Consider the following 13303-nt stretch of genomic DNA (forward strand, 5'->3'; position numbering starts at 1 on the left):
TTACTGTCTATATAATGGGAAATTGCAGTGCACATATTTCTCAGACTTGTTGTTGTGTAGTAGAACAGTTCCTGACACACGCTAAGCACTTTGAGTTCCAAGTTTTCAAGCAGTTATTATGATGAAAGAGGTTATGTCTATGTAGCAGCTCCATGAATTCAGGAAAGAGAAAGAACTAAGTGAGCTACTGAGGTGATTAGGAGGCAGTGCCTCAGTTGGACCTCAAAGTAGAGGGGGTTTGTGGGGAAGATTTTTGATGAGTTATGGGTGGAAATGTGCAGAACATGCATCTGGAAAAATGAAGTGATGACCTGGAAGATGGCTCATTATAGACAGCAAAATGGGAAGTTAGTTTGGGAGTAAGTGTGTCAGGCACTCAGCATAGTAAACATGTTTTCAGGATGCCATAGGGATACAATCTGGAGGAATTATAACAGTGTGAGCATCTGAGAAGATTTTAGGTCCACAGAAAATCCATGAAAATGGCTTAGGTCAGAGTCAGGAAGGGGAAGGAGAAAGAATGTGATTTGCACCGTGAGGCAGTATCTCACAGGAATGTGTTTCAGAGAATGCAGGCATCAAGTCAGGACCAAGCTTCGCCATCAAGATCCCAAGGGAAGCAATAAAAGCAAGGCAGGACACAAAGGATGTGTGGCTAGGGTCACTACGAGACAGCCCCAGGTCAAAGGAATAATAAGTTCCTACAGAGATTCGGCCCCCAGGCCCAGGCTTATTTTCTGTTGAATGCATCCCCAACTCCAAGAGCATTCACCAACACTCAAGTCCTTCCCATGGACTGGCATAATGGATTCTAGAACTCTCCATGAGTGGAGTTGTCATGAGAGTCAGGTGGTGTTGGCTGAGAGGTGGAGACTAGGAAGCAGTCAGTGTTCACATGTAATGGGTTACCTTGACTATCACAGGACAGAGCAACCCGAGTGAGGTCTTTCAGATTTCAGCACAGCTAGGCAAGAAGCACAGACTCAAGCATGAGAGCATACACAATGAAGGTCCAGGACAGATACACCTGAGGCCCAAGGTTATTGAAACTGTATGAGTCTTAAGTTTCTTACTTTTCAAATGGGGTAAGTAGCTGCCAACTCTTTTGTAGTGTTGTGAGGACTGAAAGCAGAAATGTTTTCTTTGCAGAGAAAGTCTTCATGTCTGAAACTTGTGTAGTGCTTATTCTCTGAAAGGGGCTATGGCTCTTTCAGGTATCCCAGACCCACTGCTCCATCTCCAGTGACCCAGGGCTAGCCGGTTCTAAGTTGGTTGTCATTGGCTGAACCATTTTCTTTCTTTCTTTCTTTCTTTCTTTCTTTCTTTCTTTCTTCTTTCTTTCTTTCTTTCTTTCTTCTTTTTTTTTTTGGTTTTAACAGTTTATTATGATTACTATTTTAAAAAGGTGAATCCATTAAATCATGTAGAAATAAGTCTGCACAAACAAAATACACTTTAAACATGTGTAAGTAGATAGATTGTGCGAGATCTGGATTGCTCAGGCACATCATTATTATGCAGTGGCAGCCAAGAAATCCTTCACTTCAGTTGGGGGTAAGTCTCCTAAAGCCACTGGCTGAACTCATAAAGAACACACTGTATGAATACAAACCTTCATTTTTAGCTTGCTAGTAACTCAACTGACAGGGTTTCTTCATTTCATTCCCTGTGTTTTTTTCTCTTGAGTAAAAGTGAAATAAAATGACTATTCAGGGTGCTTGCCAGACTCTTTAAAATGCACAACAATATAAACATAAGTAATGTAATCAAATTTTAATTTAGGACACACATCCCATTATGCTATTTGATAATTAAAAATTTCAAGTGTTTCTTCATTGATAGATCTGTCTCTGTCTCTGTCTCTGTCTCTGTCTCTCTCTGTCTCTCTCTCTCTCTCTCTCTCTCTCTCTCATTTCTCGTAACAGCCCTAGATGTCCTGGAGCTTGCTCTGTAGACCATGCTGGCCTCAAACTCACAGTGATCAGTCTGTCTCTGCCTCCCAAGTGCTGGAATTAAAGGCCACCATGCCTGGCTATTAACAGATTTCTTTTTTTCTTTTATTTGGATAACATTTTTTCATTTAGCCCTTCCCTCTTCTCCTCTCATTCTTCCCACGCTGCCCTGCTTCCCATCTACTCTCCTCTCCATCCACTCCTTCTCAGATTGACAGATTTCTTTTTTTATTTAGATTAGAAACAATCTTATTTTACATGTCAATCCCAGTTCCTTCTCCCTCCCATACTCCCCACCAACCCTCCATTCTATCTTTCTCCTGCTCCCCAGGGGAGCAGATTCCATGGGGGAATCTTCAAAATCTATGACATCATTTGGGAAAGGGACTAGGACCTCCCCTGTGTGTCAAGGCTGAGAGAGCATCCCTCTATGGGGAATGGGCTCCCAAAGTCCATTCGCTCACTAGGGATAAATACTGTTCCACTACCAGAGGCCCTATAGTCTGCCCAGGCCTCCTAACTGACACCCATGTTCAGGGGGCCTGGTTCTGTCCCATGCTGGTTTCCCAGCTATCATTCTGGAGCCCATGAGCTCCCCCTTGTTCAGGTCAGTTGTTTCTGTGGGTTTCCCCAGCCTGGTCTTGACTCCTTCACTCATCACTCCTCCCTTTCTGTAACTGGATTCCAGGAGTTCGGCTCAGTGCTTAGCTGTGGGTCTCTGCTTCTGCTTCCATCAGCTACTGGATGAAGGCTCTAGGATGGCATAAAAGGTAGTCATCAATCTCATTATAGGGGAAGGGCATTTAAGGTAGCCTCTCCTCTGTTGCTTAGATTGTTAGTTGGTGTCATCTTTGTAGATCTCCAGACCTTTCCCTAGTGCCTGGTTTCTCTGTAAACCTAAAATGTCTCCCTCTATTATGGTATCTCCTTTCTTGTTTTCTTCTGTTCTTCCCCCAACTCAATCTTCCTGCTCCCTCATGTCCTCCTCTCCCTCCTCTTCTCCCCTTCTCTTTCTTCTAACTCCCTCCCCCCTTCCCCGCCTACTCACAATTTGCTCAGGAGCTCTTGTCCCTTTCTCTTTCTCTGGGGGACCATGTACCAATTGACAGATTTCTTAATGTGCCACCGCATCTTCCTCCTCCTCCTGACCCCTCTTGACTTCTCACCAGCTCCATCTCTGTTCTCATGGGCTGCAAGTGCTTGTAAGTATGTCCACATTGCTGCACCCTTGCCTATGCTGGATCCTGAGCTCCTATATCAAATGCTTGCAGACACCTTATATTTTATTTCTCAGCCAGTTACTTTCTCTATAAATCCTTTTCTGATGATTTACAGCAGAATTCTGTAACTTTAATGCTTATGCTTTCAGTATAAAACCTGCCCATTGTCTATGTAGGGTCTTGTAAAAGCTCAATAAATGAGCAAGTTAGTAAAAATGATTTGTTTATGTATTTCTTTTAAAAGTAGCATGTGAGTGTGTGTATAAGTGTGTGTGTGTGTGTGTGTGTGTGTGTGTGTGTGTGTGTGTGTGTACTTTGACTTTTGCATGACTCCCTTTGTTTCCAAGGATCTGTCTCACTAATTCTCTTTTTCATTCATGGAGTAGCAGGGCAGCAGAGATGAGATGAACACTTGTAAACATTGGAGCCAGTGTCTGGTTGGCAGTCAGTGGCATGGCTTGTGGTTTGGGAAAGAGTTAACTTTCTCTCTGATATTCTCATCCAGGTAGCAGTGTCATAGACTGGCTGGTTTCTAATAAGTCAGTTCGGAATCGCCAGGAAGGTCTTATGATCTCTGCATCACTGCTCAGCGAAGGGTACCTGCAGCCTGCTGGGGATCTGTCTAAGAATGCAGCAGATGGGATAGCTGAAAACCCTTTTCTGGACAACCCTGATGCTTTCTACTTCTTTGTAAGTATGAAGAACTACCTGCTTGATTTTCATGTCATAAGATCAAGGTAGATTTTCTGTTGACATCAGTTTATAGCCACATATGCAAACAGGATATCTGGTCCTAAGGAGAATTGATGGTAGAGAAGGGCGGAGAAGAAGCCAACCAGAGACAAATAGTTCATCACAAGCTGTTGAGATGGCTCACTGGATACAGGTGCTTGCTGCCAGGCCTGATGACGACCTGAGTTCAATCCTGAGAACTTACATGAGCCAAGTTCTGCAAGTTGTCTTTTGACCTCCATACCCCTTGATAGCATGTACATGCTCATACATATTCAAACACACACACACACACACACACACACACACTTTAAAGACAAATACTACAAGCTCCGAAAGCACAGGCCCATAAAGCTTCTATTACACCAGCACTTTGTGGACTTAGTAGCTGCTCCCTCAAATGCTACCTTCTCCAAGTCATTAAACAGTTTAAGTTTACTTGACTAAGTTTACTTTAGTGTTTTCTCTAAATGCACTATTGAGATCTTACTACCTTTAGTCTTATTCTAAACAATCAATTCTTTTATAAACATGTATTGTGTACCTCTGCATGGACATGTTGTCCTAGACAAAGGGAACACATCAGTGGAAAGGCAACAGTGTCAGTCCTGGTATGATGTCCTTTCCGGGGGCTGCCCATGAAATCACAAATGTGATGAGCTGTCTCTCTGTGTTCAAATATACAATAAAACAATGTGCACCATTCTTCTGTATGCACTTCCTCCCATAACCTTGCATGCTTCTTATGTTATGTCTCCTGAGATTGCTAAACTGTATATTATGTAACTTGAGCCTAACTTGTGGTCACATCATAATTTTAGCAACTGTGGATTTCTTGGGGGATTTTTGACAATTTTGTTTCTATTTTAGAACAGAATGTAGAAGTTAGGAAAGCTACAGAAAGAACCATCTTTCTTACACAAATGAGGTGAACATTCCAGATAGTGTTTCATTTCACTTTTTGGGGAGTTCCACTCTCAGTACTTTTTCTTTTGTCTTTTTGAGATAAAGTCTTGATGTTTAGTCTAGCCAGGCCTTGAGCTCACAGCAATCCCTGTGGTTAAGCTTTATGAGTGCTGGGATTACAGGTATGTAATGATAGACCCTTGGTCTATCATTTTATAGCCATTTAAATTAAGGGTGCTAAATTAACTTCCCACAGCAACTCCTTTGTGTGGCTTGTTGCTCTTTTTTAGGTCAGAAAATCTCCAATCCTCCTGACCTCAGGGCCTGAGATGATGCTAGAGATGGAGCCAAGGGACAAGGGACAAGGGGCAAGGCACGGTGGAGAGTGTTGCATCAGGGTGTTGTCATTATGATTGCAAACATGTGACCATCAAGTCCCATGAGAAGGAAGACTTTGAAATGAGAAATGTGCCTGGTAAAAGAAGACTGAGATAGATTTAGGATATAGCCTGGAGCAGCATAGAAAATGAAAGGCGATTGACAAGATCACACTTGAATTGAGACACAAAAGGAACAGGAAAATGGAGGAGGTTTAGACAAGAAACCCAGAGTAACCTTGAAGTTTCGTGTCACGGTACACACAGCAGCATGAAGGAAAAGTGGCTGGCGGGGGTGGGGGGGGGGGTGGACATAGGTATAGCAACATGCTTGAGACTGGTAAGAACCTGCCGTGTACTTTCCCAACAGCCGGACAGTGGGTTCTTCTGTGAAGATAATTCCAGTGATGAGGATGTAATCCTGAAAGAAGAATTCAGAGGGGTTATCATCAAGCAGGGATGTTTACTGAAGCAGGTGAGTGTCCAACACTATCCCTCCTCCCTTTTCAAGCCTTCTAACTTTTTCTAAATTACCAGTCTGAACTGAGGATGGTGGTACATACCTGTAATCCCAGCACTCATAAAGCTTAACCACAGGGATTGCTGTGAGCTCAAGGCCTGGCTAGACTAAACATCAAGACTTTATCTCAAAAAGACAAAAGAAACAAATGAAAAAGAAAAAAAGCCAATATTATTACATAGAATTTAGTTTACTTGACCAATAATCAACCAGAAAATGAAACCCAGAAGGTGAAAGACAAAATGCTAAGTAGATGATGAACATAGTGTTGGGTTATGACTAGAGCAGGCAGTGCAGAAAATTCCCCTAGAAATAGTGAAATGCTTCTTTTACCAATGTCATAATATGTTTTACTTATGCTTGCCTGCACCAATCCTTTAGCTCCTGAATAACTCTGGTTCATATCAGAATTACATGGGAGAAAATTTTAAAAATCTTTATGGTCTTCAAAATATCAACTTTCCTTCCATTGCTTCTGGGAGTTTGCCAGAGTTAACCTGTAGAGTAGGTGTGATATGAAAAAGAATATCTGTGTTGCACACTCCACAGGTGGGAAGTGGCTGTGTCTAACTGGACAAGTGTGTTCCCCACTTTTATCTCAAGAGAAATACTTATAGCTGATAGATGGAACAAGTACAAGGATGAATGAATGGACTATATTCAGTCTAATACCTTTTGCGTATTTTTTCCAACTTTTTTTTTATTTGAATTAGAAACAAGATTGGTTTAGATGACAATCCCATTTCCCTTCTCCCACCCGTCCTCCCCTACCGCCCCCCCAACTAAAACCTTATCTGTCACATATCTTTTCTGCTTCCCCTGGATGGTGAGGCCTTCCATAGGGTGTCATCAGAGTTTATCATATCCTTTGGGATAGGGCTTAGGCCCACCCCCGTGTGTCTTTGCTCAGGGAGTATTCCTCTATATGGAATGGGCTCCCAAAGTCCACACCTATGCTAGGGATAAATACTGGGCTTCTACAGGAGGTCCCATAGATTTCTGAGGTTTCCTCACAGAAACCCATGTTCTTTGGGTCTGGATCAGTCCCATGCTGGTATTCCAGCTATCAGACTGATATAACAATGAACAAAATACTTCGCTGTTTAAATCTTGACCATATATAGAGTCTGCAAGGGGAAGGACAATGCATTACATATGCTTTTATTGTTTGTGCCACAGAATTCAACAGTCTTTTTTGCTTTGTGATAAACAATAAACGCTTGTCAAATGAACACAATCAAATACAATGGATAACTGATAATTCAGACAATGGTTGTTAGAAAACTCAGGCAAGGATACATTCTTGAAATCCCTCAGTAAATAATCCTTACAGAAAGGTGATCAAACATTTATAATAAACTTTTCAGTAAGCCACACTGTGATGTTGGAGAAGGCTTTGAGAGAACATGGCAGCTGCTCAAGGCTGGCTGACCCATCAGCTCAGGGTAACTTGGTAGTCACTTAAGACAACATGACTTTCACCTCTTACAACAAAGAAGAAATTTTGGGAGCCAACTTAAGTGCTTAGACCTCATGGACACTGTTATTAAGGCAAAGGAAATGCCCATAGTTGTAGAGGCTGATGGATCTCAGAAGTCATTCTGAGGTGGGAAGATGGCTCACCACCTAAGAACATTTGCTGCTCTTATAGAGAACTGGGGTTCCACTCCCAGCACTCACATGGAGGCCAACAGATATCCCTAACTCCAATTCCAGGATACCCAATGCCTTATGACACCTGGAGGCACCAAGAACACACATGGTGCACATACATACATGTAAGAATGAGAAACTGTGTTCTATCATCAGAACATGTAAAAAATCTGGCATGGCACTCATCTGTAATCACTGTTCTAGACAAAGACAGACAAATCACTGGGGCTTTGTTTGTCATCTATCCTACTTTTATTGACAAGCTCCAGATCCTAAAGAGAGACACTGTATCAGAAAGTAAGTTGGACAGCTAGTGAGGAATAGCACTTGAGGTCGACTGCTGACTTTCACATACATATGTACATACACATGCACCTACACACACACACACACACCACAGAGAGAGACAGAGAGAGAGACAGAGAGATAGGAAGACAGCAAGCAGATATCTTTATTATGCTTTGTTTGATAGCTCATGTCTACAATTGCATATCTCCTATTTAATTCTTTTGAAACCCATCATTCTTATCTAGTATTTTATTTGGATTTTGTCATAGTCTATTGCCATGTGGATCATAAACTCCACAAAAACAGGACCATGTCTTGGACCAAGTTATATGCCCAGCACTGCCTAACATGTCATATACGTGTGCCAGTTCACATAATTCTAAAGTTGGAAGACAGTGCAGAAATAATTTATCCATGTGATTCAATAACATCTGTCTCATTAATTGGCCTTGGTGCTACCTCCCTGAGAAAGACATGGGCCAGGACCTAGTAACTCACCATGGCATTCTTTTATCCTGCATCTCAGCAGATGTTTTACCTGGGGCACTGTTTGTGCAGCGTGATGCTAGCAGCTCATCCTTCCTTTCTCTGTTCCCTGACACAGGGGCACAGGAGGAAAAACTGGAAAGTGAGAAAGTTCATTCTAAGAGAAGACCCGGCCTACCTGCATTACTATGACCCTGCTGGGGTGAGGTTATATGGTTGATAAGTCCATTCACATGCAGTATCTGGGAGTTGGGGCCATGCCCGCTCTGTGTTGATGACTCTCACTTTCTCTCTCATGTTTCTTTTCTTCCTGATCTCTGTTGTGTTATTCTACCACCTCCCATGGCAGTGTCTGAGTTCTCATGCCTCTTAGACCAGCAAAGACTCAGCAGTGGAAGAAAATATCAGTACATTGTATGTATTTGGTTAACTCAGTATAACTTTTTGTCCCCTTTGAGATACATATTATCACTTTAGTTTCTCTCAGCATTCAAATAATGGGTTTCATTGTGACATTTTCACACACATATCTGCCTACTTTGTTGTCATTCCTCTACTGCTGGCCTCCCTTCTTTCCTCTTTTCCACGACTATTTGATCCTCCCTTCCTTTGAATAGTCCTTTCATGTCACATACAGTCCATCACACGCCTTCCCCTCCTTTTGCACCTCTTCCTCCTCATTTGTAGTCCCATTCTGCTAATTTTTTTTATAGGAGAGAACATGCGGGCTGTTATCTTTCTGAGTCTAGCTAATCTTTCTTTAACAAAATGGTCTATCGTTCTACCCATTTTCCCACAAACATCAATATCTTGTTATTTTTATAGCTGTATTGTAACACATTTTAATTACCCATCCATTTAATCCAACTTCCAGGTTGAATTATAGTGTGTTTTCTACTTTTAGTCTTTTGAGGACCCACCACATTTATTTAAGTAGTGGCGACATCAGTTTACATTCCCACTAACAGTGTGTGTTTGTTTTTGTTCATATTCTTGCCAGTATTTACTATTTTTTAAATGACAATCATTCTGACTGGGATGAAATAGAATCTCATTATGACTTTGATTTGTACTTCTCTGATGGCCAAGGACACCAAACACTTTATCAAATACTTATGACTGCTTGTATTTCTTCTTTTGAGAACTTCTATTCAGTCACTAGCCCAATTTTTATTTATTTTTAAAATTAATTTATTTCTTAAATTTCATCTTACACTCCAACCACAGTTCTCTCTCTCACCCCTCCTCCCACACCCCCTTAACCAACCCCAGCCAACCCCCATCCACTCCTTTCAACAACTAATCTAATTTTTAACTTGATGATTTGTTTTCCTTGGTATTTTATTTAGGGGTTTTTCATCTATCCCAGATATTATTATCATGTTTGGTCTAGAGCTGGCAGAGTTTCTTCTGTTCTGCAGGCTGTCTTTTCTCTGCTGATTTTACTCCTCTGATATGGGGAAGGTTTTCAATTTCCTGCATCTCATTTGCTAGTTTTTGGTATTTTCTGTGCTGTTGTAATCTTTTTCAGGAATCATATTCCTAAGGGACATCTTAAAATGGTTCACCCAGCCGGGCGTTGGTGGTGCACACCTTTAATCCCAGCACTCGTGAGGCAGAGGCAGGAGGATCTCTGTGAGTTCGAGGCCAGCCTGGTCTCCAGAGCAAGTGCCAGGATAGGCTCCAAAGCTACACAGAGAAACCCTGTCTCGAAAAATCAAAAAAAAAAAAAAAAAAAAAAAAAAGAAAGAAAAAAAGAAAAAAAAAGAAAGAAATGGTTCACCTATGTTATTTCAGGATTTACATTAAGATCTTTTATACATTCTGAGTTGATTTTGTGCAGTGAGAGCTATGGATTTACTTTTTTTTTTTTTTTTTTAATGGGCATCCAGCTTCCTCAACACTGTTTGTTGAAGACACCATCTTTTTTCTAATGTGTGTTTTTGGCACTTTTGTTTGAGATTCCCCGACTACAGCTTTGAGGTGCATTTCTTGGCTTGAATTCCTTGTCAGATCCCATAGTAACTACAACAACTTATTCTGGGCTGGCATTCACTTGATTGGTTGAGTGATCCTTTGAGTACTGAGCCTGTTGGTGCCTTAGATAGGGACAATAGAGAGGTGACTTTTGTTTGTTAATAGAGTCAGCCAGTCTGCCTCTAAAGGTGAGCTGAAGCCATTTACAATTAAATTTATTCTTGAGAGGTGTTTACTCACTCCTGTAATTTTGTTGGCTTTCCTTCTTTTTGGTTACACTAGGTATTTTTTTTTCTTTTTCTTTCACCCTTAGTAGTATCAGGGGCTTGCTGGCTGGCTGCGCTGGACATAATGGATACCTTTCTGGATTTTATTTCTTTATTCATCGCATGAAGTTTATTCTTTCCTGTGCTCTCAAGTGAGAATGTCTTTCTTCCACTGTAGCAGGCTTTTTCTTTTGGACAATCAACCAGCTCCCAAATCACGATATGAAGACTTATTAGTTAAGACTAGTTGGCTTTCTTTTAGCTTGTTTCTTGCTAGCTCCTCTAACTTAACCTGTTTCTCTTCATCTATGTTTTCCCATGGGAATTTTTACCTTTTCTTTCTGTGTGTCCTACTTTTCCTGCTTTTTCCATGTCTGTCTTTCTGGTGGCTACCCGGCTCCCTCTTTTTCCTCCCTCATTCTCTCCTCTCTTCTTAAGCCTAGATTTCTTCTCTTACTTATTCTCTCTGCTCACCAGCCTAGCTATTGGCCATTCAACTTTTTATTAGACTAGTCAGGTGCCTTAGGCAGACAAGGTGAAACAAATGCAACAATCTTTATATAATTGACAAATGCAGCAGAAACAAATGTAAACCCATCTTTACATTCTTAACAAAGGCAGCAGAAACAAGTGTAACCCATCTTTACATTCTTAACAAAGGCAGCAGAAACAATTGTAACCCATCTTTACATTCTTAACAAAGGCAGCAGAAACAAATGTAATCCATCTTTACATTCTTAACAAAGGCAGCAGAAACAAGTGTAACAATCTTTACATAGTAAGAGTAATACTCTGCAGCATAAACAAATGTAACATATCTTTACATAGTTAAATATTCCACATATTCCCTCTTTGGTTTATATTATTCCTTTAAGAATCTTTTTATGGCTAGGATGGTTAAAGCCACCTTCCACTGAGCCTGATAACCCGAGTTGAGTTCCTGGGACAGGACTGACTTTTGTAAGTTGTTCCCTAACCTTACACACATATGCATATACACATCTGTGTGTGCTCACACGCAAATACAAAATAAATATAATATAATAAAAATAATCTTTTCCAGTGCTGCCTGAGCATGATGAACTGGCTTAGTTTGTGACTCTGTTAAATGTCTTTATTTTCTATGAGATTTAAAAGATAGCATTGCTGTATATAGCAATTATGTTTGCAGTTAGTACATTTAAGCCTTTGAAACATATTGTTCCATGCTTCCTTGGCTCCAGGACTACTGATATGGATCTGATATTGTTGTATGTGTTTGCCTTATTAGGAGTGATTATTTTTAAATCTTGTCAAATTACAAGGTACTAGATATTGTCACAACATTTTCAAACGAAGTGTGTTTTAGCAGATTCTCCTAACCCCTCAGATGTTTACTCCATACCTCTGATCCCCATTGTAAGCTTCCTCCCAACACTTCCTTGTTGTTTCATGTGTTCTTTTGAAACCCCATGTCCTTCCTCATTACCTATCCTAACCTCTCTCAGATTATTCTCTATTTTTAAAGGTTTTATCCTCATTTATACCCTCCCACACATGTAGTGGAAGGATTAATATATGAAAATGGCTATACTACCAAAAGGAAACTACAAACTCCATGAAGTTCCTATCAAAGCACTGATGTGATTCTTCATAGAACTAGAAAAAAAGTAATCCAAGAATTCATATGGAATCACAAAGACTATACATAGCCAAAGTCATCCTAGGGAGAAAGAACATGCCTGGAAATGCCATACCACCTCACTTCAAATCACACAACAGAGATGTAATGAGAAAGACAGCCAGATACTTGCATAAAACAGACAGTTACACCAATGGAATGGAAGAGAGAACTCAGAAATAAACCAACAAAGCTACAGCCATCTGAATTTTGACAAAGGAACAAAAACATGCAGTAGAAAAACAGACAGCTTATTCAACAAATGATGCTGCCCAAACTGGCTATCTGTGTGCAGAATGGAATCTGAGCCACATCTTTCACCCGGTGTGAGAAAATTAACTATATGAAACCTGAAACCCTGGAACTAATCATGGAAAGCAGAGGGGATCTACATTAAGACACAGGGTTAGGCATGGCTTTCTGAGCCCATTTCCCACAGCACAGAGACTAGATCCAATAATCAACAGATGGAGCTAAATTAAAATAAAATACCCTACACAGCAAAAGCAACTATAAGCAAAGCAAACAGATGGCCAGCAGAATGGCAGAAGACACTTACTAGCTAAACTTCAGATGAGGGATAATATCCAGATTTTAAAAAGAACTGAAAAAAAAACATGAAAAAAATCCCTGCCAATCAACAAACAAGTCAAAGAAATGAAGAGATACTTTTCAAAGAATAATTACAAATGGCTGATAAATGTTTTTAAAAAATGTGAAACATCCCTGCCATCACAAAACTACTTTGAGACACTGCCTCACTCCTCTCAGAGTGGCTGTTGAGGAAAGAGGAACTTTAGTCAGGGATGATGGGAGTACAGTCATTATGGAGATCAGCACAGAGTTTTCTCAAATTAAAAGAATTAATTTTTTTTTCTCAAAAAAAAAAAAAAGAATTAAAGGGAACTACAATATGGCCCAGCTATATATCACTCTCCAGTGTTCCCTCAGGACCCCACATCCCACCACGGATATATGCACACTTCCCTTCCAGTTTTTAATATTGTTTCTCTGCTCTGTTTTGATACTGTTGCAACTACAATATGTTGTGGAAAGGTTCTTCTCTGGGCAGGTCTGTTCTTCAGGTTTATGCAACTTTCTGCTACGAGTTTATCAAATAGATTATCTAGCTCCATTTTCTATCACCGCTCCACCTATCCCATGGAGTCTTAGGTTTGGTCTTATGACTGTATCCTGGAGTTCTTGGGCACTGTGTTCTGTTTGTTCATTTACTTATTTATGTATATTAATTGATGTTTGGATGTC

General features: G+C 40.5%; 1 protein-coding gene across 1 annotated transcript in view; it reads left to right on the forward strand.

The window, feature by feature from the left end:
• The window catches only part of Plek (pleckstrin), a 34310-nt gene that overhangs the window by 17332 nt on the left and 3675 nt on the right, over positions 1-13303 (forward strand). The window contains exons 5-7 of the mRNA XM_027388081.2: positions 3678-3862; positions 5558-5662; positions 8253-8336. Coding sequence (XP_027243882.1) covers positions 3678-3862; positions 5558-5662; positions 8253-8336 — 374 coding nt within the window. The remainder of the gene's footprint in view (positions 1-3677; positions 3863-5557; positions 5663-8252; positions 8337-13303) is intronic.

Source organism: Cricetulus griseus (assembly GCF_003668045.3).
Source record: "Cricetulus griseus strain 17A/GY chromosome 1 unlocalized genomic scaffold, alternate assembly CriGri-PICRH-1.0 chr1_1, whole genome shotgun sequence".
NCBI lineage: Eukaryota > Metazoa > Chordata > Mammalia > Rodentia > Cricetidae > Cricetulus > Cricetulus griseus.